At 40.1% G+C, this 26,958-nt stretch overlaps 1 protein-coding gene across 2 annotated transcripts; it reads right to left on the reverse strand.

Annotated features, from left to right (window-relative positions):
* Positions 1-4,245: 4,245 nt before the first annotated feature.
* On the reverse strand, positions 4,246-24,854 carry REST (RE1 silencing transcription factor). Of its 2 annotated transcripts, none has more exons than XM_087827228.1 (4): positions 24,772-24,854; positions 21,495-22,398; positions 15,894-15,977; positions 4,246-9,757 (listed from the first exon to the last, which is right to left on the reverse strand). In XM_087827228.1, exons 2-4 carry the CDS (start codon positions 22,387-22,389, stop codon positions 7,878-7,880), a joined length of 2,859 nt encoding a protein of 952 aa, XP_087683354.1. In that variant the 5' UTR covers positions 22,390-22,398; positions 24,772-24,854; the 3' UTR covers positions 4,246-7,877. The 2 variants fall into 2 exon arrangements, with proteins under 2 accessions (XP_087683354.1, XP_087683359.1); XM_087827233.1 differs by lacking the exon at positions 24,772-24,854 and adding an exon at positions 23,407-23,732.
* Between the last annotated feature and the right edge of the window lie 2,104 nt (positions 24,855-26,958).

A 26,958-nucleotide genomic window follows, 5' to 3' on the forward strand; every position in this document is an offset into this window, starting at 1 on the left:
TGTGTGTCGACCTAGGATTCAGAACAAGGTTCGATTCCCGGTCGGGGCACATGCCCAGGTTGCATGTGCCCAGTCGGGGGCGTGCAGGAGGCAGCTGACTCATCATTGATGTTTCTCTCTCCTCCTCTCCTTTCCTTTCTCTAAAATCAATAGAGATATTAAATATATATATATATTAGCACCCATTTCCCCACATTATATTCTTCACTTAATCAGACTGTGGCACAGACCTGCCATTTACTACTTGTGTGACATCAGGCAACTGTCTTTAGGAAGCAAGAGGGGAGTAAATCTTTTCTTCAGGATGTTAAGGGGATTAAGTCAATGTAATGTGGTTAGAACAATGCTTGGCTCTAGTACATGTAGGATTACTCCTAATGCTAATGCAAGATCTCCAGTCTCAGGCAAAATGTTCCTCATTTCTGGGGATCCCCAGGTGACTCACCTGACTCATAACTAAGGCCTGCCTCCTCTAACACGAAATGAGCCACCTTCTTCCTCCCAACCAGCTCCCTTTAATGGAATTTCCCACTTCTACGCACGAGCAGCCACATGCAACGTCTCCTCACACAGCTGCTGCCACTGCTGACCATGGAATTACGTCCACTAGTGGCCCTACCGAAGAGGCTCTCTCGGTGCTTCAAACACCGCTTACGAGCATTACCGCCCTTGCCTCCGGAGTACAGGCGCTGCAATCACCAGTTACCTCAGCTCCTTCTAACTCCAAGGACCCACGCTTGCTACTGAGTAAACCTGCCTGTTCTCAATATTTTAAGGTAAGCTTTATCTTGTCAGAAAAATCTTTTCTTCTTTCATGCAAGTAAGCCTCTCACTGGGCTCCCCACACTGGTCCAGACCTAGCTGAACTTCAGCTAAGGTTGTAGCATATGCTCATGTAGGAACCTCTGCTTTATTAAATTGTAATTTAATATATTCACCCCAGTAAGGTTCAGTGCCAAGGTGACTATTCCCCAACTGTACCTATGCTGAACGTTAGATGTCGGACACATTATTCATTATTTTAAAATAACACTAAATTAAATATTCCAAATACATACATCTGTGTGGTGGGGGAAAAAAACACAAACATTAGGATAAAGGGTGTAAGACTTGACTGGCTGGTGTAGCTCAGCGGTTGAGCATCGGCTTATGATCCAAATCATGGTTCAATTCCCAGTCAAGGCACATGCTCAGGTTTCGGGTTCAATCCCCAGTCAGGGGCGTGCAGAAGGCAGCAGATTAATGATCCTCTATCATCATAGATGTTTCTCTCTCTCTCTCTCCCTTCTCTCTGAAATCAATAAAAAAATATTTTTTTAAAAAGAGTGTAAGACTTGACTACTACTGGCAAATCTGAAAGTTCTATCTTAAGAACACAAGCATAAACTTAACTTGTAAGGTTTAAGAAATCATGGGTCGCCTGGCTGGGCCTGGCTCAGCAGTTGAGCATAGGATCCAGGTGACCACAGTTCGATTCCCGGTCAGGGCACATGCCCAGTTGTGGGCTCAATACCCAGTCGGGGGCGTGTAGGAGGCAACCGATCAATGACTCTCTCATCATTGATGTTTCTATCTCTCTCTCGCCCTCTTCCTTCCTCTCTCTGAAATCAATAAAGATATATTTAAAAAATTATGGATCCTCTGAACCACTCACTTCACATGGGTTCCACTCCCAAATACTTCCAGACTGTCAACAAATTTTGGCAATAAGGATGTAAAAAAAGACATTAATAACTACAGAACATTATGCAGTAGTTATAAAGAATGATGAAGGTCCTTAACTACAAACAAAGATCTTCAAATTAAGAGTTTTGCTAACTGCAGGATATCAATAACCATATGTAAAAAGCATAGAAATCAGGCATTCCAAAATGCACACACATATGGTGGTGAACAATTATCAGAAAACCATCAATAGTAGTTAACTCTAAAGAAATGAGTAAGGGAAAAAACTGAGTAACAGGGTTAGTAGAAAGCAAGTCAAGATAGATTTCGTTTAAATTTTATGAGAATATAGTTCTGTATGCGTTATGTGATATTTTAAAAATCAGAGCACACAGAAAAAGAAACAAAAAGTGTGATATTTCAAAAATCAATAAAAGAATTAAGTTATTGTCCTCTAGAATTTCCCCTTCTGGTGGGAAATCTTGACCACTAGTAAATTTCCACTTGCAGTTTAACCCTTAAGACATTCCATCAAGTGCTGAAAAAATGTTATAGTACTGTTATGACTTAAGCAGAGAGAAATGTTATATACCTGAGTTCCAAAGTATTTGGTTGTAAGAAAGAATCCTTATGTAAGAAGTCTCATTTAGGGGAGCTGAAAATGGCATTGATGGGCTGCCTCCTGCACGCCCCCCCACTGGCTGAACTGAAGTAAAGTGAATGACTGCCAGGTTACACATGAGAAGAACCTGAGTCTCCAGGGAGAACGGAACTACCAATCAGGAGAATAACAGCTTATACAGAAAGTCTGAGAGTCGAGCAAAAATCATTGGGTTCGCCTTGGCAGGTGTTGTTTGGCGGTTAGAGCATTGGCCTACTCACCAAAGGGTCATGGGCTTGGTTCCCGGTCAAGGGCACGTACCTAGGTTGGAGGTTTGATCCCTGCCCCAGTAGGGGTGCATGTGGGAGGCAACCAATCAATGTTTCTCCCCCCTCCCACCCCAAAAAAATCAATGGAAAAAAATTCTCTGGTGAGGATTAACAAAAAATTAATTGGGCTCATTGACGAGTAAGATAGTTTCAATATATCCTCCCACAGAATATTAATTATAAAGGGAAAAATACCTTCACAGTGGAGAAATCTGGTGGACACCTTAACCAAATAATAAAAGATAACAACCAATAATGGGAATAAACTGACATCATGTGCCTTCCTATGTCGTTAATGCACATAGTTTAGTATTTGTGACAAAATGCATAACCAAAAGCATGAGGAAACAATCAAAATAATCCAAATTAAGGAACATTTTTGAAACAGCTGCCATGTACTCTTCAGAGTCTTGTCATTAAGGACAAAAAGGAACTGTTCCGAATTAAAGAAAACTGAATGAAGAGATGTGACAATGGAATGCAATGGGTGATTAGGAACAGGGAGATTGTTAGAAGATGGTATTAAGACATTTGTCACAATTCGAACAGACTGTGTATTCAATGATACACCAATCTTAAAAAGTCCTGAATTTGACTTAGTGTGGTCGTGCAATAGAATGCCCATATCCTTAGGAGATACAAACTAAAACAAATATTAAGAGGTATGCTTGCAACTTAATTTATGATGGTTCAGCAAGTAATACATATAGAAAGCAAATGAGAATGACGAATCCGAGGGAGGGGTACAGATTTTAAGGGGAGCATTCCTGCAACTTCTCTGTAAGTTTGAACCCTCCTCAAAATAGTTTCTTCACCCTCCTCAAAATAGTTTTTCTTCAAGTGTCTTTCTTAAGATTTGCTATTTCCTACTACTTGGGTTGACAGTCCTTGTCTTGTTAATGTTAAGGCATGCAGTAAAAAATACCCAATCTGTCCATGAACCAAGAGATTTCTGCATTATCAGAATTTTAAAAATACAGTAAAACTACTACTGTATATTCATTCATTGAAAACAAGGAGATACACTTATCACACACAGAATTCTTGGCCTAAGCGAGTAACAAGTATTTCCCTACTAAGGACCAGATACTGTTTTAAGTGCTTGAATAAAAGTGAACATGCCCACCAGGGCATGACTCAGTGGCTGAGCATCGACCTGTGATCCAGGAGATTGCTGTTGATTCCTGGTCAGGGCACATGCCCGGGTTGCGGGCACGATCACCAGTTGGGGGCGTGCAGGAGGCAGGTGATCAATGACTCTCATCATTGATGTTTCCCTCCCTCCCTCTCTCTGAAATCAATAAAAAAAATTTTTGTACCTCAACTTTCAAAATTTACTAACACCAGGCTTGCCACTGCGAAGGGACAAGTTCTGTTAAGGTGATTTGTGGTTGGGAAGAAATTACTATATAAAACCTTCTACAAATTGTCCTCTCATTGTTTCTCCCCAACCTCCACCTCCCAGAAAGCACAGAACAAGATATGCTTTGGACTGTTACCCCAAGCAATCAAAATTGCCATGACCTTTTTATATATTATGGGTTATCTGGAGAAAGTAATTTAGGAAATTGTTAATACACTTGCAATTCCAGCAAAATACATTTGGCTTCCTTGATACCTGATGTACCAATAATAAACAAAGGCATAATATGCTTTTTAAAACTTTATTTCAACATAACTATGCTTATAGAAATACACTCATATTGGTTAATAGAATGCAATTTAAGTTTAACTTATTTTACATGATTTGGACCAAAAACTTGGTACATGGTTTAAGCATTTAAAAAAAAGAAGAAAAAAAATTTGCAATGTTTTATTTTTCATCTATTACAAATGTATATAAAAGATCCTCCAAATGCTGCTAAAGCAGGCAGCAAGAACCTTGAGAAGTTAACCTTTGGTTTGTCTGAAAAATAACACGTATTGCACTGTAAAAGTTTATAAAATTGGTGCAACAAAACAGTGTTGCAATGTTTCAACGCCAGTTTACAAAGTTCAATAACTAATGGATGCTGAAAAGAAAGGGGAGAGCCTATGTACACATGTGAAACTGTAAAAGCTATTTGATTTAGTTATTGCATGTAGATTGCAAATCTACACAAACCAAGATTCAGATAATTTCCTGAATCTGAATTAACACTATCAGCTCAGTTTATCTGCTGAGGTCAACAAGGAAACTCCATAGATTAGCTATTTTTCTGACTTATGCAAAAAAGAAAATTATATTTCTTCCCCAGCTTCAGTCCAGAACTGATATTTATACTACAGGCAAGGTAGTCCTTCCATTGTCAACATTCATAGGGTGACATGTGATGAGGTCTACTTGGGTTTAAATATTTATTAGCACTCATATGCAAAATAGTCCCCAAAGTTAAAGACCACAGGACTTCAGAAGTGACACTAAAAAATAAAATGACCCTTCTTGGAAGACTAGAGAAAACATCGAGTCATAGTTATTGTCAAAAAATGTTGCCCCTTGTGAATTACACTTCAATTTTTTAAAAAAGCCCCAAAGAAGCAGCTCTGAAGAGGAAAAAAATATAACTTAAAATATCTTGAAAACAATACAGATTCAAAAGACAGTTAAGTGATACATTTTCATAAGACTACCTAGGATTAGGCTTATAATGTATTCTAGTATTTCAAGTTTATCTCTAGTTACTAAACACCAATTTACAAATAACATGTTCACTTTTTATTCCTTTATCAAAAGGGTAAATTCTAGCTTAAATTCTATCCAGTGGAGGGGAAACTGAGAAAACAAAAAGATTCAAACAGTTCCATGCAAATATCACATTTTTCAAATGGAAGAACTCCCAACTAGACCAGAAGTTCGAATTACTAATATGCTTTTCACTGAAACAATTTTTAATAAGTATAAATACATGGCATTAAGGTTCAGAACCTAATATAGGCCTGACAATCAAGTCCTTGTTTTCTGGAAGAAAGGCCTCAAGTCCTACACAATTTTCAGTAACAATATTTTCAAAGATTAGTTTAATAAAGGGTTTTAATTTCCTTCATATTTTTGTTTTTAGCGGTCTAGTCTTTAAAACTAGACAAAATAAGCCCAATTTCCCAGAAGTCAATTTTTTCTTTTGTAGTATGAAAGAATCCACAAAAACCTCTACCCCCAAACTGATTCCCAATCTCCAATCTGTACTTAACATGAATCTTTTCATATATAATGTAAAAGGCAACTTACATAAAATGTACCCATGAACATCAAAACTAGTTGTTAAATTTAACTAGCTTTATAATTTAACTTTTAAAACATAAATATTTGCAGCTTGATCTTCTGTTGACAATGATTGTCGGAGCCAAGAATTCACCTAGAATTCAACATCATTTACAAATTCCCATTCACGCACACAAAACATACACCATTAACACGCAACTTACTCATGTCTTGAGAGTATCATCTTCTTTGAATCTTTGGCCTCCCAGTCAATTCAAAGTTCAAATGTCTTTTAACTCAAACTTCACTCTCCGATTTTTAACGAGTTTTCCACCCACACTTCATCAACGCTTCTCCTAATCTTTTTCATGTTGCACTGCCAAACTCTGAAACCTGCGCCTCAAAATAATCACCAGACAAAAATAATAATAAATGAAACAAAGTGGTTATTTCAGAATAGAAAATGGAAGACCAGAATTGTTCAAGATTCCCTACTGGGATCATAGTTTATTTTTACTGCAATGAATAACTATTATCAGCAAGAAAAATCCTATATTGGATTCTTTCATATTCTTTGAGACTGGCCAAAGAATCTACCTAAAAAGTTTGTGAGTACACACTATTTTTCATACAGAGTATCCCCATAGGAACACCAGGATAGCTGCAATTCAGTTGAGGCCTCACCTGTAGAAAGAGGCTGTCCCCAGGACAGCCAGGAAACCCACTCATTTGTGGAGATCCCTGAGAAAGTGTGATTTTTAAATGCGGACCGTAATTAAGGTTCACCAGCCTTTTTCATTATATTCATAGGAAGTAGCAGCTGGTCTACCAGCACTCATACTACCTTTGTCTCATCCTAGGTTTTTCGTATAATTGCTATGGCTTTGGAATCTCACAACTGATATTCTGTACAATTTATGTCTCCAAAATCTAGGTTTGCAGTTTCCAAATGTCACTTATAATTCTTTACTTGGCTGAGTCGACATATGGACACCAACCATCTATGAAAAAAGGTTTTCCTCAAAGATACAACCTAACACTGTACATTTAAGTAGTAGCTGTACTAAAACAGGCCAATAACTTTTACTTATGGTTGGTATTTGAGGGGAAAATCCATTCAATAGAGCCTAGTGGTTCATTTATTGTGAAGTTCAAACTGAGAGCTGTAAATTTACTACACCCATTTAAAATAAATAACTTATATGAAATACAGATCTGGCATAGATATAAGATGTAAAAACCAAAATCAATAACTTGAACCTGTATGTTTCATTTGCTCACAAACTTGCACACACTAATATTCTGCAAAAAAAGACAATTGCAGCAAAAGAAAAACTGCCCTTTTGCAAAACAAGACTAACAGCATCCCTCCAAAGAGGACAAAGCAAACATGCATTATGTGTATAAAGTGTTACTGTTCGACATAAATGCTATTTCTAGGAAAAATTTTAACTGCATAGGTTAAAAGAACACAATGTGCAATATCTTAAGCCATTAAAGCACCAAAATAAAAAATAAAAAGAAACACCAAAATCAGTTTTTATGACGATTAACATACACAAATAAGAAATATTGATCAATACTCAGGAAATACCTGGACTGAAACATTGTCCATTGTTTGGAGAATTTTTCTTCAATTTAAATGTCTCTTCTCATCTCTAAAAAAATTTTAAAGTGCTAACTTTATATAAAGCAGGCAAATTCTTCAAGTAATTTGCTATTTAAGTATGCCAATTTTTATAGAGCTAAACAAGAAACTAAGAATAAACTAAACTGAATCAGGAAGACAGACATAAGGGGGATACTGACAAGTTACAGCTAGACAAAGCAACAGAATGCTGTAATACCACGCTAGCCGCCTAGCTTCAACTAAATGCGTAAGCTAACAGATTTAGGTGTCTGTTGGTTTAGTACACTAACTCCCTTGGATTTGCTAAAATTTATACAATAGGTATACAGAGTCCTAAGAAAAAGAGTGCCACTTAAAAATCAACATTGGACACTAATTAAAGCAATTTTAAAATTAAAAGGTTTACTAGTATAAATGAATATAAAATGTAATAGGATCTTACAAACTAAGAACTGAAACCTTTCCAAAGTTTAATTACTCCTGCCCTTTAGCTGCTTTTTCGAGGAAGTATACATTAACCAAATGGCGATTGAGGTGTTTGCTGTAATCTTTTTCCTTTCTGAAAGACCGATCGCAGAAGATACAAACAAAGTCTCCCTCAGCCACCTTGTTGACTGTCAAGGCTTCCTCTGCGTTTTTCCTACTCGTTTCTTGTGGAACTGGCCGGGCCCCATTTAGTCCAGAATCATCACTACCCTCTGACATGTTGTCACTGAGGTCACTTCCATCATGACTGTGGATGCCTTCATCTTCATCCATTTCCTGAGACTCATTTACTGCCATGGTAACAGGAGGTGATGCCACAGCAGTTTTAGACACTGCTTCTGGTTTTTCTGTTGGCTGGGGGGGAAGCAGTGGTGAAACTGGTTCTCCGACTGCTGAGTCTTTCCCAGGGGGATTCTCTGTTTTGTTCTCATCTGTATCCGTATCCATTTCGCAAAGCCTTGCGTCGGCCTGATGTTTACCATCTAAAGTTTCACCCTCCAGCACATTCAAGTTTTGTTCAGAGGAGGAAATGTTGGCAGACTCCTTGGCAACAGCAGCAAGACCGGCTAGGCTCTTCTCTGCCTCTTCTGCTTCTGCGTCTTGAGCTCCTCCACATTCGGCGAGAGCTTTTTGGTCTTCTGACCCCTCTTCTGCGTGTCCCTTTGGCAACGACAGTGCTGGCGGTGCGCGATCCGGTGCGCGATCCGGTGCGCGATCCGGTGCGCGATCCGGCGCGCCTGCACCTTCCTTGAGAAGCTGGCTGTCTTTAACGGGCACTAAGCCCACTTCAATGAGGACCTGCTCCTTCCTTGCCATTTCACTCTGCGCCTTAGACTTTTCCTTTTTATTATCTTTTCGAGGAGACTTTTTGGGAACTGGAGGCTCCGCAAGAGGCGGCGGCTCCGCAAGAGGCGGCGGCTCCACGGGAGGCGGCTCCTCCACGGGCACAGGCGCCTTCTCGGCCGCCGCGGGAGCGGGCGGGGCGGGCGGCTCGGCCTGAGCAGGCCCCCGCTGCGGGCGCCCGGGGGGCTCCGCGCGAGCAGGCTCCTTCGGGGCAGGCTCCTTCGGGGCAGGCTTGCCGCCTTTTCTACCTGCTTTACTTTTCAGGCTTTTCTTCTTTGTACTTTTTCTCACGCAAGTGTTTTGCTTTTTACTCTCCTCTGCTTTGTTCTCACCCTTTGGTACTTCCGGACTATTTTTGGGTTTTTCTGTCTTCTTCTTTTTTGTCACAGGCTCCTCGTCATTAACAGGATCTTGTAAAGAATGGGCTCCGGGTTCCATCTTCCTTTTGCTTTTCTTGGTTTTACAGTTTTTTTCTGAACTGGTTCCTGTGTGCACATCCAGCTCTCTAGTTTCCATTGCTGATTTGCGAGTTCTGGTAGTCACCTGGATCGAAGCATTACTACACGGTTTTTTCTCTTTTGAAACAGCATCTTTTTTCTCCACTTTTACAGGCTTCTCGTTTTTCTTTCCAGCTACATCCCCCTTTATTTTTGTCTGCTCTGTTTCTGTTTTTTCATTGGTATTATTTTTATCAGGCAAGTCAGCCTCTCGCTTTTTGGTTTTCTTCAGTTTCACTTTTGAGACATCCATTGTTTTATTAGGACAAGTAGGATGCTTAGATTTGAAATGATACTGCAGATTACACTTCTTGGAAGCTGCATAATCACATACAGGACAATTGAATTGCCGTGGATTAACATGCAGCTCCACATGTTTTTTGAAGTTACTTCTATCTGCTGTTTTGTAGTCACAGTGTGGGCAGTTAAGAGGTTTAGGCCCGTTGTGAACCTGTCTTGCATGGCGAGTTACTTCATGTTGATTAGAGGCCACATAACTGCACTGATCACATTTAAATGGCTTCTCACCTGAAAGCAAATGAGAGACATTACAGACATATTAAGAAATGAATTCAAGGTCTTATTAAAATAAAGAATTGGATAATGTTAACAAAAAAACCCATGAAAACTGTATTGAAAAGACTGTTTCATGCACTTTACATTTACCATATTTATTTGTACATCTTTTCTCCATCCCTTGACACTGATTCTCAAACCAAACAAAGAAATAATTGTCTCACGGTTAGCCATCATCATCTAAAAAGTTTATCAAGCTAGGGCTCACAAGGCTATTGAAGGGCAGACATTTGTTAGGGCACAACAATTATTTGCAAAGTTCAGCTCTGGGTGGTAATTTTGGGGCAAGGGCCCTCAAAGAAAATTATTTAAAATATTTTATGTTTAGTTTAAACACATTTATAATGGAGTGAGTAGAATATAAAATTCATACATTTTAAAGATAAATCTTGAGACTTCAAAGAAATATCTTGCACTCTAAGCTACACTCCCAGACCTTCGGTACAAAAGTTTTAAAACACTGCTTTACCCTCAGGGAGCAAAAGGCTCCCCCTGCACCCCCCGGTTTAAATTTAACCCTTTTATACATCAAGGTAAAAACTGAGTCAAGCTTCATTCAGCAAATTTTTCTAATGCCAAAGTTGCTATTTTAAAGCAAAAATAGACCCTAGTCAGAAATCTTTCCTTGATTTTTCCCCATCTTCTTTAACAAAATTGACAAAGAAACTAGGTAATTGAGAAGGGGCATACAAATAGATATGGTATGTAAAATAAGCAAACGAAGTCATAATCACACGTACGTACAGAACCAGAACAAACCCCACCCCCAAATTAAAGGCATAAGAGTAATGCATTCTACCTGAATACATACCCACTAGATCACACTCTAGTAAATATTACCAAACGGTATCCATACCCAACTGGTCCAATGGAATGCATAGTAGAAAAATGGAAATTGACATTTGTGAACATTCATCTCAAACATTCTCAAATTCATATCAAATCTTAATTTTTTTCATAAAGCAAAGCTACTCAGATATTTTCTAATCAGGTAAGGCATACCACCTCCATGTAAATAGTATGCTTTACATGATTAGAAAATGTCTGATGATAAAAAGACTTGATCACAGAAGCAAACGCTTATCAAAGTACGTCAGACTGGACATGTAGCTAAGTGGACAGCTCTTTTCCGTGTTGGTTTACCAAATAAACTTGTACACAGAAGTCTCTACAATGCGATGCACTGTTCCATAGCACCGGCCCTATCTTTATTCCCTCTCCAGCGCCTCACCTCAGTGCAAAGGAGCCTGTGTTTAACATACACAGACACAGGACAGGGAAAGACAGGGGGCATTAGCAGTTAAGAACTGCTTTGAAGAAAGAATACCTGGGTGATCAAATATGGGACTACGCAAGCCGTGAGATCTAGAGCAAGGTACCAAAAACCCTCTAAGGCTCATTTCCTCATCTGTAAAATATTCTTTGCTTTTTTAAATTTTTATTTGAATTTATTGGGGTGACTTAATGGTTAATAAAATTATACAGGTTTCAGATGTGCAATTCTATATGTAAAATATTCTTGAGTGTTGTGAGCTATAAACAATGTAATCCATATAATAAAGCACTTGACATGGGCAGATGGCCAGGCAGTCAATAAGCATTACCTGTAATTCATCACCTTTGGAACAAACCAGCTAATTTTTAGTATTGGGGGGAGGGGGGGGTCATGTGTTTAGTTTATCCTGCCTTTCTACATAAACCCTGCCTCTGAATAAACAGACATCTGATAAATAGAGTTTATCTCCTTATGAAAATATTTGTGCTAATAAAAGAATTAGAAGGAAAACAGCACCATTTTTTAAAAAAACCCTATTGAGTGAGACAATTTACATAGCGAGCATTAATTAAGGTATGGAAAGATTTAGGAACCTGTTTAAAATTTGATGGCAGCATAATTTACTTGCTCCATTCATCCGCCCACCCCAGTTTTCTTTCTATTGCCATAAAATCCTGCTTAAATTAGACTATCTATTCATCCAATTTTATAGCTGAATATAAATCCTTTTGTCCTATATCAATGATCTGAACTCCCTTTTCCAATTCTAGTAATACAAAGTGGGGCAAAAGTAGGTTTACAGTTGTGAGCACACAAAACACAGAATTTATTCTTGTATTATTATTTATTCATTATATTTTCTACACAAACTGTAAACCTACTTTTGCCCCATCCTGTATTTGCCTGTTTTTCACCTTTACAAATATGTAAGATGTCTATTTTATTCTTCCCAAATTAATTTATAGGCGTCTGGCAAATTCAGAAGGTGAAAGGCTTCTTTATTAGTTTTACCTGCTCTTATCAAGAATAACCCAGCCCTGGTCGGTATGGATCAGTCAGTTGAGCGTCGTTCCATGAACCGAAAGGTTGCTTCCCCAACTCCCCCAAGTCCAGGCATGCCTGGGTTTCAGGTTCAATCTCCGTAAGGGGCATGCAGGAGGCAGCCGATCAATGTTCCTCTCCCTCTCCCTTCCTCTCTCTCAAAATCAATAAAAATATATTTTTTAAAAATAAAAGTACAGTTGTAACCCAATTAAAAAAATAATCCAGAAAGAAAAGCAAGGAAAACTTCTAATTAAAGAGTAACAGGAGCATACAATTGATTACTACTCAGTAATAAAAACAAAGTTCTGACCAAAGAATATGGGATGAATCTCAAAAACATTTTATAAAAGAATGTTCTTTCTGATAGGAGAAGTCAGAGAACTGTTTGAGGGGAGACTATGGGAGTATTGACTGGAAGCGGTAATGAGGTAACTTTTCTGAAGGTGGTAGAAATCTTCCACATCTTCATCTGGGTGGTAGTCAATAGGTGAAAACATACATAAGGTCACTGAACTATATACTTAAGCTGTGTGCATCTTCACATGTGTAAATTAAATGTCAATAAAATACTGTTTAAAAAATTATTCTAGAATTTACCAAGAGTCTAAAACCCTATCTTTCAAATAAGTCTAGCTATTAAAATAACACCTCCATACTAATCATCAAATACTTAATGAAAGGAAAATAAACTTATTTTTGATAAATAATTTTCTATCTTAAAGAGTAATAAATGGAGGTGGTAATTGGTAAGTTTTTAATTGCCTTTAAAAAATCCATTATGCTCATAATTGGAAGATATTAAAGACGAGCTCTTATGCTAGCAGGATTGGGAACTAAACAAACACAAACTGAATGTATTTCATCCAATAATATTTCATTCAGGATGAAATGGAGGTATCTCCATTGAGAGTAGGAAAGGGAGAGCTGAGGATATCAGTGTCTCTAGGACTACACAGGTGAGAATACTCTAACAACATTAGGTAGAAACATCAATAAAATAGAGAATAACACCAGATTAGGTTATTGTGTCTGTATTTTTACCAATACTCAGTTCTCCTTTTCACCAAACTAACATTCTGGTCCCTTCCTTATTTGGCCTGAAGTCCTACCCTGTGGATGAAAGTGCTCCAAGTAAATGGCCAATGTGGTTTTGCTTCACAAACCAATCTCGTCAGCTTAGCTAAAATGTACCGACTCACCAAAGTCTAATTAATCTCTTCCAGAAATAATAGATTGAGCACACACTTCCTGTCTGTAAAATACATTCACATGAACAAGGAACAAAAATGCCAAGATGACCTGTAAAGATCAGACTCCATTCCATAGGGTAGAGAAGATCACACCCGTGATATTCACTCCATACAACCCAGTCAAATATACTGCCTACTCAATTTGACCGAATTTAGCTTTACTTTATTGCAAGTGTTATCAGTAACATCTATTAAAAGTATTAAAATATAGTACCTGCTGAAAATAATTCAGCACTCACACACAAAATAGACTAACCATGTTTGTTTCCTGTTTGCGACTCAAACTGTCTGTCGGCATCCAATAAAAGACAATGGCTCTGCTCTTTCAATACACCCTGGTTCCAATTTCATTATGAAGTGGCTTCTTCAGTCATTCTCTGAGCCATACTGTTCTTTTAACACTGTTGATAACTAAAAACAGGAGGGCGGGGAGTCCAAGGCCAAATGCTAGCTCTTCTAATTTGGAGGAAGACAGCCTTACATGAAGTACTTGTCTTCTCTAAACCTGCGACCTCACTTACAAACTGGGATTAAGTATTTTTAGGACTGAAAGTGACCCTGCCTGCATGGAATAAATACATAGTAGCTATTACTCATTATTAACAGGCTTTTAAAAGACTTGCTGTACTATTAAACTGCAACTAAAAATCATCTTTAAAATATAGCAAAGAAAATCCAAAAGACAACTGTTAGCACACTCAAAATTGTTCGGGCAAAGATTATTGACTAATGTAAAACAACACAGATAAATACTGTGGTGTTTTATAACTTCAGTGAAGATATAAGTACTTTGTCATTCTAATCCAGTGACCCTGCAACACTAATAAGGGTAAACCAGATATGACTTCAAATAAAACAACATGAAATATCAAGCATTTAGATTTACTTTCCAGTATACACATAATACAAGACACAGGGACAGTGGGAAAAATAAATGACACCATGAAAAAGCTTTCAAGACAGAAAAATCCAGAAGGGGGGCATTCCACAAGAAAAATGACCACATTTCTAATCAATGCCTTAGTTTCCACATTTGTAAAATGGAAGTAGAACTTACACATCGTATGATAGTTATGAAGACTAAAATGAATTAAGTCACATAAAGTTCTTAAATGTTTTATTTAAGGGACTAGAGATTAGCTATCAGCAGAACGTATGTCTACCCTCAACAAAGCTTGAGATACCATCCAAGTTACCCTCAGAAAATGAAACCAAGAAGCACTGAAAAGTAACAAAACCAGGTTCTGGTTAAGTGACCCAACTCAATAGCTTTAGAGATTTAGAAGATACACTCAAACTATATGTTAACATGACAAGCATGTAGGGTCAAGAAAGGCTAGCAAGCATTCCATATGATCCCTTCATAACTACTCAAATCAGAATCTGTACTATAATCAGTCCTACTCATCACTGACTTAAGACAGCTATATTCAGTAACAATAATCTGGTAGTCACATTACAAAGGTAAAAACAGGTAAAATTAAATCTACTATTTACTTAACCCAACATATACAATATTATGTCAACATGTAATCAATATTTTAAAAATAGATTCTTTACATTTTCTTCAGTTTGAATTTCAGTATTTTATACAACTCAATTACAACCAACCATATTTCACAAGCTCAAAAACCACATGTGGCTAGTGGCTACCTGACTGGACACAGATTTAAGGTAACTGTTAACTTAAGGGAGATGGATCTACATAGATGTTTGTAAACAGCAAGCTTTTATTTAGCATAGTTTGCCCACAGGGGTACATATACCTATGTTCTAAATCTGGAAGGAGACATGGAAGTTCGCTAAGGGTCAATCAGAGACAAAATGAAATAGCAATCCATTCATAAGGCCACCTATGCTAATATTTAATTTTTAACTTGGCCCCCTTGATAATGGCGAACAATTGTGGTTGGTGATCCTGATTTTTTTAGTGGAGTACATGAATATCCTACTTGTTACAGTCTTAAATTTTATCTATTATAGGCTAATAAGTTAGTATCTCAGATTATATATAATTCTTTAAAGTTTGGGTTTTGTATATCAGTCCACAGAGAAGCCCTATCAACTTTCAAGAGAACAAATCCAAATTTCAAGACCTGAGAAGCTAACAAGGAAACCCTGGAGCCTGGCAACCACACACTATGAAACTTGGTGTCATATTGTGTTAAAGAAGGAGTGTGAGAAGGTAGTTGTTGTTCAAAAAGGATTAACCAGCCTTAGTCTATGGTATTAGTTCAATTTTTATTAGTGTCATGGAACTTAATGAAGAGCTAAAGAAAAGTAAGGACCCTCCTCCCAGAAAAGTGCACACACATTTACATTTACAGGAGGTTCCACCTATGGACTCATTAAGAATCTCCATTTAAATACAGCTCCACATTAAAAGAATACTGATTTTTACCTCTAATTTCTAAATTATAAAAATATAATCATAAATAATGACCCAGTTCTAGGTCTAGAACTTCCTTATAATGGTAGTTTACTAAAAATGACATAAAAGTTCCCATTTCTTACCAACCTGAATGAGTACGCATATGTCTAGTTAGATGAGTCTTCTGAGAACTTGAGTAAGGGCAAAGTTCACATTTATATGGTCGTTCTCCTGCAAAAATATAATTAGTGTTAAAATATGATAAAATAAGGCAAATACAATTCTCACTAACATTATATACTGTAATCGGTACTGAATACTTTATGAAAAAATTTTTTCCTATTCCTGGCAGTCAATTTTTTATAAATGTATTAAAAATGTAAGTGATTTCATTCAGAATTTATATAATTATATCATTTCAACTGCTGACACTATCGTTGGCTTTCTGAATTCTACAGCCCTTTTAATTTTCACAGAAATGCTACATTACATTAAACTTTAGAAATGATTTTTAGAGAGGAAGGGAGGGACACACTGATTTGTTGTTCTATTTATTTATGCATTCATTGGTGGATTCTTGTATGTGTCCTAACCAGCATATGAGGATGATGCTCTAACCAACTGAGCAACCCGGCCAGGGCTAAGTTAAAAATTAAGAATTGAGAAAAAATCTTGATAAGGCATCGAGGAGCATTTAAACAAAAAATTAGAATTATCTTTAAGAGAAACTTACCCCAATTTTTTGATGCTATGGCTTGGGGAACTTTTTTAACCCTTGTGAAAATGATAAATCTACTATTTGAAATTGTTAGCTTAAAGCAAGAATGCTTTTGACTCAGGATTTTGTTGTTTAAACTAAAAAATTTCCAATGGCGCCCGGCCGGGTGTGGCTCAGTGATTGAGCATTGACCTAGGAACCAGGTGATCATGGTTCAATTCCCAGTCAGGGCACATGCCTGGGTTGCGGGCTCGATCCCCAGTTGGGGGCATGCAGGAGGTAGCCAATCAGTGACTCTCTCATCATTGATGTTTCTATCTCTTTCTCTCCCTCTCCCTTCCTCTCTGAAATCAATAAAGATATATTTAAAAAAGAAAAGAAATTATATGGCAATTAAAGGATAACAAATACTGTATGTACAACATGAATGAACCCTGAAAACATCATGCTAAGGGGAAAAAGGTAGTCACACCGGACCACATATTGAATAATTCCATATACAGGTGTCCCCAAAAATCGTATACATACTTTTAACAGCTGATTGCTCAATTCTGAAAATTAAATGTATTTAAAGAAACACTGCCTTTATAATTATTCAGTGTGTACACATTTTGGGGGAACATCCTATATATGAAATCTTCACAGCAAGCCAATCCACAGTGAATTGTATGGTATGTAAATTCTACCCCGCCTTAGCTGGTTTGGCTCAGTGGTTAGAGCGTCAGCCTGAGGACTGAAGGGTCCCAGGTTCAATTCAGGCCAAGGGCATGTACCTCAGTTGCAGGCTCAATTCCCAGCTCTGGCTGGGGCTCATGCGGGAGGCAACCAATCGATGTCTCTCACATTAATGTTTCTCTTTCTCTCTCTTTCTCTCTCTCTCTGAAAAGCAATGGAAAAAAATATCCTTGAGGATTAAAAAAAATTGTATCTCATTTAATGTTATTTTAAAAAGTTAATGAAATAAAAATTATATCCTATTATAGATTAACATGAAGAATCAATAGGGGATAATTTACTTTTAAATTCTTTGTAACAGGATAGACTGCTTCTATCTGTGCAATTCTATACTATAGGCACAATCTACGTAACAGTGGTTTTTCAGTCACACAATCTTAAAAGTAGAATTTGTGTCCCTGATCAGGTAGCTTAGTTGGTTAGAGCGTCGCCCCAATACACCAAGATTGCTGGTTCGTTCCAGGTCAGGGAATGTACAAGAATCAACCAATGAATGCATAGGTGCGGAGAACTAATGTCTCTTCTCCTTCCTTTCTCTCGAAAAAAATCAATAAATAGAAAATAAAAAATAAAATAGAATTTGTGAACTGGTTAAATATCCAAGCCACAAAATTAAAAATCTTGATTTAAGACTCAAATGAAAACAATCCTCAACCCCCAGCAGGCTAAGAGATTAGGAATTTTGAATCTCTGTAGTATGTGACCTTGGGCACAGCACTTCAGACTTTTAAACCTGGAGTTTTCCTCTCAGTAAGTAAACAAAAGCTAAGGTAGAGCATACCAGCTATAGTAATGGATTGTTCTGAAGATTAGCATAGAATAGAAGATAGCACTGATCACTCAATGAAAGAAACCCACTGACTCTGGAAACAAGGCTACCTAATGTGAAATGAGAAATAAGTGATTCTGCTATCATTTCTTATGTCTACTCTTCAGCACTAGAAGAATTTATTTTTCTATAAATACAATTTTTAGAACCATACATTTAATACCTGACTCTCAGAATTTACATAATCAAATTATCCTTCAAATTATACACTACCAAATTGGTTTTTTAAAGATCACAAATAAGGTAATAGGGAAAAATCTTTTTTAAAAACATAAAGACCAAATAGGTTTAACAAAATGTGAAATGAGATAAATATTTTTCCAATTGTCTTCATTTTCTTTTTTCCTTCCAAAAATGTTCTAAAACAACAATTTAGATTGTTGAAAACATTTTGAATTTTGTTAACCAGTGTCACCCCAATAAATTCAATAAAAGCAAATAAAAAAGAACATTTTTAGCCCGGCCTAGCGTGGCTTAGCGGATGAGCATAGACCTAGGATCCAGGAGATGGCGGTTCGATTCCCAGTCAGGGCACATGCCCAGGTTGTGGGCTCAAGGTCTCAGGCAGCCAATCAATGATGACTCTCTCATCATTGATGTTTCTCTCTCTCTTCCTCTCCCTTCCTCTCTCTGAAATCAATAAAGATATATTGAAAAAAAATTTCTAAAAAGGATACTATTTTTAAAAAAAAAGAACATTTTTAGCTTTGGGGAAAAAACTTACCAACAGTTTTGAAATTATCAAACTAAAACTGACCAAAAAATAATAATTTAATAGACAAAGGCACTGGGGTATTGGATTATTCTCTACGTTGGCTTGCATGGTGGTTATGAGTATATATATTTGTAAAACTTCATCAAGGTGTACACATAAAAATCATGCACCTTACCACATGTTGTTATAGTTACTACTTGAAATCTCTACATGATAGCCAATTCTAAATTAGCTAAACCCCAAGGTTTTCAAAAACTGTTAAATGAATTACTTATTACAGATGAAGTATATATGGTATTTGGGATTGGTCTTAAGATATTATAGGTGAGGTTCATTCAGTCTTAGCAATTTGTTTAACTCAAACAGTTAGTGATTAATGGGGGAGGATTCCCAAGTAACTTGTTTCCTATGCTATGTATTTTTGTAATGTCTGAACTTCTTTAGTTTTGAAATGTAATGGTTTCAAAGCATAGAGACACTCATTCATAGGTTACAACAAATTCCAAAGGGATTACAAATTCTTTTATTTGACTAGATTTTAAAACTTTACATGCAGAAGCCATCTGCTAAAGCTTAGAAATCTTGCTGCAGACTTCCTTCATTTAATGGAATTTCACCTCCAAGTTTCAAGTCTACCACTTAAGCAAAGCAGTATCAATTTACCTCCCCCACAGTGTCCCACTTTACCTAGGATTCAGTTCCACAGAGCAGCAACTCCTGCAAAAGGGACCTTAACTAAACAGCATCCCATAGCCCCTTTTCACTTGTGACCCAAGAGCACAGTACGCTAAATTACTCTATCCATTTTTTTCAGACCAGTAATCAGACCTCAAAAGTACCAACCCTTACCAGGAAAATGTAAATTAAAATAACTACAAGAGTTGAAAACATTTCTTTGGAAAAAATGAGACCCCTAATTACAAAAATTTGAAAGTAAATTTAAAAGCCAATAATTAAGAGGCATTGAGAAGAAATGGGGAGCAGCCAGTGATAGGAGTTTCTTTTTGGGGTTAAGATGTCCTAAAATTGATAGTAGTGATGACTGCACAAAACTGTGAATAACTATATATACTTTTAATTGAATTTACTGGCATGACATTGGTTAATAAAATTGTATGTTTCAGGTGTACAATTCTTTAATACATCAACTGTGTTGTGTTTATCCCCCCAAGTCAAGTCTCCTTCCATCACCATTTGTCCCCCCTATACCTTCTTCTACCTCCCCACCCTCACCACCATTCTTCCCATCTGGTAATCAGCATGCTCTGTTCTCTATGAGTCTGTTTCTATTTTGTTAGTTTATTTTGTTCATTAGATTCCACATATGAGTGAAATCATTTCACATAGCATAATGCTCTCCAGCACTGTGAATATATTAAAACCACTGAACTGTAACTTTAAATGGGTGAACTGTATGGTAGTAGAATATATCTCAATAAAGCTATTATTTTAAAAAATGAATTGCAGCCCGGCCAGGCGTGGCTCAGCGGTTGAGCGTCGACCTAGGATTCAGGCAATCGGGGTTCCATTCCCAGTCAGGGCACATGTCCGGGTTGCAGGCTCGCGCCAATCAATGACTCTCATCATTGATGTTTCTCTCTCTCTCTCTCCCTCTCCTTTCCTCTCTCTGAAATCAATAAAGATATATTTTTTAAAAATTAAAAGTAAACTGAATTGCAAAATTTGACAAGATATTCTTAACTGTTGGGTATAGAATGATGAGTACATGCTGGCGCACTGTAGCATTCTCTTTACTTTTGAGATGTTTGCAATTGTCCGTATTTTTAAGATTGTTCCATTTCTTTTTTTTTGAAAGAGCACACTTATAAATTAGAAAAGTCCTCTTACCTGTATGAATTCAAATACGCTGAACATTATTTTTTGTCGGAAAAACAGTTGCATTTCCCACATGTGGTTGCTTTCTTAGGAAAATGATTTAGGTGATAATCCCACCAATCCCTTAAAAAACTAACTTCTCACCCAGCTAGCATGGCTCAGTGGTCGAGCTTCCACCTGTAAACCAGGAGGTCACAGTTCCGATTCCTGGTCAGGTCACAAGCCTGGGTTACAGGCTCAATCCAGTGAAGGACATGAAGGAGGCAGTCGATCAAGGACTCTCATCATTTATGTTTCTATCTCTCTCCCTTCTCCCTTCCTCTGAAATCAATAAAAACGTACTAAAAAAAAAACAAACACCTAGCTTCTCACATTTCAGTGTTTTGGGGACAGGTTAAGTTGTTCCATTTAGAAGCTCAATACCCCAAGTGAAATGTTTTAAATAGTTTGAGGCTGTGTTAAATGAGGTTATGCAAGGGTTATTTTTTTCCTTTTTTGTCAAAGCCTAAAGTCCTTTGGGAAACTACTGTATGCATCTTAGATGTATTCACTGCCAACTAAATACATCTTCTAACAAAACAGTAGTCTAATCTGGCTAAATGGCCTATCCCAAGTTGTTAGAATATGTATTTTAGAAAAAACATTGATAAGATTTCTCTTGGCTATTCTTCTATATACCACTCAATACTTGACTTGAGTTCCTTCAGTGGACCCTTTAATCCTATAGTAATAGTTTCCTCCATGGAGAAACTGGGGCACATAGAGAATAACATGCTCAAGGTCACAAAGACAGCAAATAATGGAATCAGGGTGTGAACCCAGGGCCTCCCCCCTTTTTTTAGCATTATCATTAACTACTCGCTCAATTAACTATCAGAAGTGAGTTGAACTTATGGACTGCAAAGGTCCTCTTACCTGTATGAGTTCGAACATGCTGAACATAATTGTTTTTTCTGTCTGAAAAATAGTTGCATTTTCCACATGTGTATACTTTCCTTGGAAAATGGTTTCTTAAGTGTTTTCTCCAGTGATATTCGCTTACTGTGGTGTACGTGCAAATGATGCACTTGTAGACTCGCTCATTATCACCAGCTCTCGTGTGGTGTTTCAAGTGAGCAGTATAGTGATCATATCGATTGGTATTGTAGCCACAGCGGTCACAGCGAATGGGGCCTTTGGAGAAATCTCCCTCTTCAGCAGTGTTAGAGCCAGATTCCCTAGCTTTTGCTTGCTTCTCTGCACTTTCTTCTACAAAAAACTTCTTGGCACTATGAACTCTGATGTGATGCACAAACTGTTCTTCAGATTCTGCTTCATACTGGCATGGCTTACAACGGAAGGGTTTGGTCTTCAAGTTCTTGCATTTGTCCTCTGCTCCAGGTGTTTCAGGAGGAAGGTCTTTATTGGAGCTGTAAATTTCTGGGGCAGCTGATACCTCAAACACAGGCTGTGGTTCTGCAACAGTGAGTTCCAAACTTTCCAGTTCCATGTTTTCCAGTCCATTGGGTTCACCTTTTATTTCAGGAGACTCCTCAAGTCCTTCTCCATCACTATCTGAAAAGTTGTTATCCCCAACAGGCATCAATTCTGCCATCTGTCTTTCTTCGCCAACTAGGTAATCGCAGCAGCTGCCATTTACTTCCCCAGTTAAGGCTACATTTGCCAACATGATGAGCTGAGGAGCTGCCAATTCAGCTTTGGAGAGGTCATGCAAGTCATACATATCGTTAGGTAAGGCCATGCCAATGTTGCCACTGCCGGTGAACAGCCCTCCTCCTCCAGAAGACTGCCCCATTACCTGGGTGGCCATAACTGTATTCTGAATTCAAAACAGAACAAAAAACACAAACGCACCAGTTTAAACACAACTTTTACTGGTCTAAAACCAAAGCATCACTATAATTCTTCATAACTTTTAGAAAATACATTTTCCAACATAATCTCTAACTCAATCAACATTAACTATTAAAAAATAAGCCTTTAAAATCTTTTTGTAATTTTGAGTTCTCCACTGCATCACCAAAAAAATTTCTATTACCCTTCTGAAAAATTCTATCAATTGTTTGACATAACTCATCCATCAACTAGGTCTACCATTGACAAGCACTTAGTTTCTCTGGTGCAAAAACAAAACTGTAGCCTTCATTATTTCTTTCCTTCATTTTTAATAAAGTATTAAAGTTACTTTTAAAATTTAATACATGATAGTAAACAGCTAGCCTTCCAATTCCCCCTTCAACGTTTACTGGTCTGAATCAGAAAAGTGGGAAATCCAGAATCCAGACAAACATGTCTAGAAAGTAGAAGCCTGTAATAAATTGGTCAACTGAACTGAAATTCACATTACCTCAACTAACTCCAGAAGAGTAAACTACAGTGAAAAAGTACTACTTAAGGTTTGGGGAGGGTTTTTTTTTGTTGTTAATTTGAACTGTTTAAAGGGGGAAAAAATTACGGTCCTTTTTTCCTGTGGAAAAGGAAGTTTGGTGTACTCAAAACTTCACAAATGAAACTAAAGAACTTTTCAAACCACCTAATAAAATAATCATACAACTCAACTCGACAATCAGCAACTTTCTTGCATTGTTTGACTTGGCCTACTTGCCTAGTGGAAGCCATTACAAGATCACCTTCTTCAAAATATGTTGGGCTTTTAAATCGTCCTAACCAGGTTCCTTTCCAAAGGTACTATTCTCAAAGTAGGTGTTCTCTTGCAAATTAGAAAAGGCAAAATAAGTGGCAAGAGCTAAGAAAGTTTAACCCAAAATACAAAAAGTACGCCGTTTCACCAAAGTTCATGAACACAAACCGGTTGAGTTATACGTACCAACAAAAGTTGGAATCAAATGCCATCACAGAAAACAAACCGAGGGCAAACGCTGTCCCAAGGAAGTCCGGGCTACTCGGTAATTTACCCAAACATCGACTTTCCTTAAGAGTCCCCCAAACCCTACCTCCCATCCCTAAAGGAATTTTAACGTTTGTCAGAAGCCCATCCCGGCGAAGCCCCGAAGCCCAGCGAGCTGCAGGGATTCCTACGTGCGGCTGCCACCAGCGCTGCCTCGGCGGCGGCATTCCTGGCTGAAATAGGCATTCGGCCATTTTCTCAAAATACCAAACACAAAGCAGCTCTTTGCAAACTCGGGCGCTCTCGCTTCCTCTCGGCTCGCCCCGCTCGCTGCCCACATTTACACGCCAGCTCGCGGGAGCTGCCCCGACGCTCGTCCCGAAGCCTTTCCTGCGCTCCCCAACGCTAAAAGGGGCCGGGGGCCAACTCGGGGCGCCGCTGGGCCAAGCCAAGCCTCCCCCAGGCCACCCCCTCTCCGGCTCTCGGACCCGCACTGGGGAGGGGACGGGAGGGGGGGAAAGTTACCGCGTCGCCGGCGTCGCGGCTCCTCTCAAGTCCCCAGCGCTCGCCCTCCGAGAAGGGCCGGGAGGCTCCGCGGGCGCCCTCCCGAGGCGTCGGCCCCGAGCGCCAGAGGGGGCCCCCACGCGCGCCGGCCGCCCCCCCGCCCCCCGGAAGTTCGCGAACTCACTCCCCCACGGCGCCCCGCGGGACGCGCGCCCCGGCACGGCCAGCTCCGGCGGCAAGGTGGCCGGGCGCGGAGGGCCGCGGCGCCCAAACGGCCCGAGCGCAGAAATCGCTGTCCAGCCCCATTGGCGGAACCGCCCGGGCCCCAGGGCTGACTCAACCCGCCCAGCCGCGCTCAACGGCGCCTTCCGGCGAAAGGGAGAGGCCGCGGAGGGAGGGGGACGGCAGGGCCGCGGGCGTGCGAGGGGCTGCGGCGGGACCTGGAAGCGGCGGGAGGGCGAGGAGGAAGTTTCAGAACTAGGGCCCCAAGCAGCTCCACGCCTCGACCTCGGGGCCCGACTCCGAGGGCCGCTGGGACCCGCGCGGAGGCGGAGGCCCGGCCTCGGCTGGGGACGGGGTCCTGGCGCCGCGCCGCTCCCCACTGACGCCCCCGGCCCAGCCCCCGGGCCGCGCCGGTGTAACCCGATCCCGCCCGGCCGCCCGCCCCCGTCCGGCGGGGCCGCCGCCGCCGGAGCCACAGTATCTGCAAATCAGCCCTGGACAGCGCCTCGCTCCGCGTCCTTCCGCGCCCTCCCCCTCCCGCGGGCGCCGCCGCCGCCACCGCCGCCCGCTCGGCCCTCCCCCACCCAGACCGAGCCCCCGGCCCCGCGCCGCGCTTACCGGCCTTCCTCGGCGAGGAGGGGCTGGGGACCCGGCGTCGCCGCTCCTTCTCCGACTACTTTTCTTTGTTGCTGGAGTTTCGGGGGAGGGGAGAGGGAGGGTGGAAAAGTTGGGCGCTGGGGCAGTCGAGGCCCGCGAAGGCCCAGGAGTGGGGCTGCCGAGCGCTCAGGCCGCTGGCTCTCGCTCTGCGGTCCCGGCCACCGCCGCCGCCGAGGTCTGGGGCCCGGGGCCTCGGCGGCGCTCGCTCTGCTGCTGCGCCGCGAGCTCGCGGGAGCCGCACATTCCAGCACAGGAGGCTGCGCTGCGCACCCGGCCCGCGCCGCCGCTGCCGCTGCCGCCCGCGGGGCACGCCCACTCCGCCGCCCGCGCGCGCCCGCGGGACACGCCCACTCCGCCGCCCGCGCGCGTGGCCGCCTGGTGCGCCCCGCCCCTTGGCTGAGCGGGGGAGCGCCGGGCTGGGGGTTAGCCTCGCCTAATCCGCCGGGCCCCTCCCTCGCTGCTGCCCTCCGATCAAAAAAAAGGCGAGCCCAGCTCCCTTCCCCGTCTCTTATTACGTAAACAACAGAAAAGTTAGCCCCCAGCCCGGGCGCGCATGCATGAGAATAGAGCTGTTCAAAGCAAAAGCTGCACGCTTGAACCGTGCCCTTGAGAACAATTGTCAGCGCCTTTCAAGTCTAAAGCCCTCAAAAATACCCTTCCTAAAGCTCTTCAAGGCTCCACCCATATAGCCACTTGACTAATTAAACTTTGCTTTAAGCTTCAACAGTAAAAATGCATTCTAAATGGTAAACAGTAAATGAGGAAAATGTAATCGGTTCTTGAATTGAGAGAAGAAAAAGTTTCGGGAAGATCTCAGACTCAAAATAGAATGAGTTGAGTAATGAGGGGACTAGTCCCTAACGTAGCAGGTAGCAGGTCATTGCTGAGCCTTCAAAACACGACTTCAGCGGAGCAATTACCCTCCTGTTACAGAGGGTAGAGAGGATGATGGGGACATGGAGGCTGCCTGGTGACCATGTTTTATGGGGTAACCATGCATAGTAATATGCTGATAAATTTATGTGCCCCTTTCCTTAAATTTGCACCAGAACTGCCTTCTTAATCTGTCTTTGATACGTTAAAACCTCAGAAGCTTAATGGCTCCCATAAACCTCCTAGTGTGGCATTCAAGGCCCTGACCTTATCCAGTTAAATTAGACTGTCACTAGTATTATAATAGAGGTAGCAGCAAGTGCTAAGAGGTTCTGAGTAGAGAGATGGTTCCTAACTAAAAGGATCTAGAAACTTCTTAGAGTAGATGGTTTTCTAATCTAGCCTTGGAGAATATCAACAAGTGGGAAGTAGGCAAAGAAACATTCTGCACAATAAAAACAGAAGCTCAAAAACCCATCTATTGACACTTCCCTAACTCCTCCCCCAGTTCCCCTGGTTCCTTTTCTTTTAAGTTCCTTCGCTTGTTTCTCTGAGAAAGGGCTTCCAGACTCCTAAATCTTCCTGGTCTACTCCTCAGTAGGACCTTTGTTTTCCTGAATTGGACAGTATGTTACTAATTAATGCAGCGTCAGATGCAAGATGGAATGAAGGCCCTAAGGTGTGTAACACACGAAGGTGATTACTACTTACTATCAAATGCAAGCTGTCCCCATGAATCAAACTTGAGAAGTATTAATTTTCATTGAACCAAAAGAGAGAAGGAAGGAAATACCAAAAGAAAGGAAGGAAGGAAAAAAGAAAGACCAAAGGAAATACTTTTAGGCCTGGTACAAACTTTTCTACATTTATTCTCTTTTAAAATTATTTTTCTTTCATTTTTTAACTAAAATCTAATTGGAGGTTGCATGGCCCAGGGAACAATTCTGCCTCTATCAAAGCCCTCAAAGACACAAACTGCTTTCTTTCCCCTTTTTATGTCCAAAAAGACAAAAATGAAACATCTCTTTTTAAACTTGTTAGATAAATGTCCTTCATTTCCTCTATCTTACTGCTTAGTGGAAATGTCTTAATTGCCAGTTCATTCCCACATATAGTGATGCAAATAGAAGAATGGCAAATTGGCAGCTATGTTCATTTAAAATTATCAGAGGCCCTTGTTCAAGAGATGGCATATTCAGAGTAACCCAAATTATCATGACATGAACACCAAGGTCAAATTCAACGCCAGGTTACAAATCAATAGAAAATTTCCTT

This window comes from Miniopterus natalensis, chromosome 1, assembly GCF_054644295.1.
Source record: "Miniopterus natalensis isolate mMinNat1 chromosome 1, mMinNat1.hap1, whole genome shotgun sequence".
Lineage (NCBI taxonomy): Eukaryota > Metazoa > Chordata > Mammalia > Chiroptera > Miniopteridae > Miniopterus > Miniopterus natalensis.

Coding starts and splice junctions, on each gene's coding strand:
- REST (XM_087827228.1), bottom strand. CDS start 22,389: ATGGCCACCCAGGTAATGGGGCAGTCTTCTGGAGGAGGAGGGCTGTTC. Junction 15,978..21,494: donor GCATGTTCGAACTCATACAG/GTAAGAGGACCT, acceptor ATATTTTTGCAG/GAGAACGACCATATAAATGT. Junction 9,758..15,893: donor ACATATGCGTACTCATTCAG/GTTGGTAAGAAA, acceptor ATTTGCTTTCAG/GTGAGAAGCCATTTAAATGT.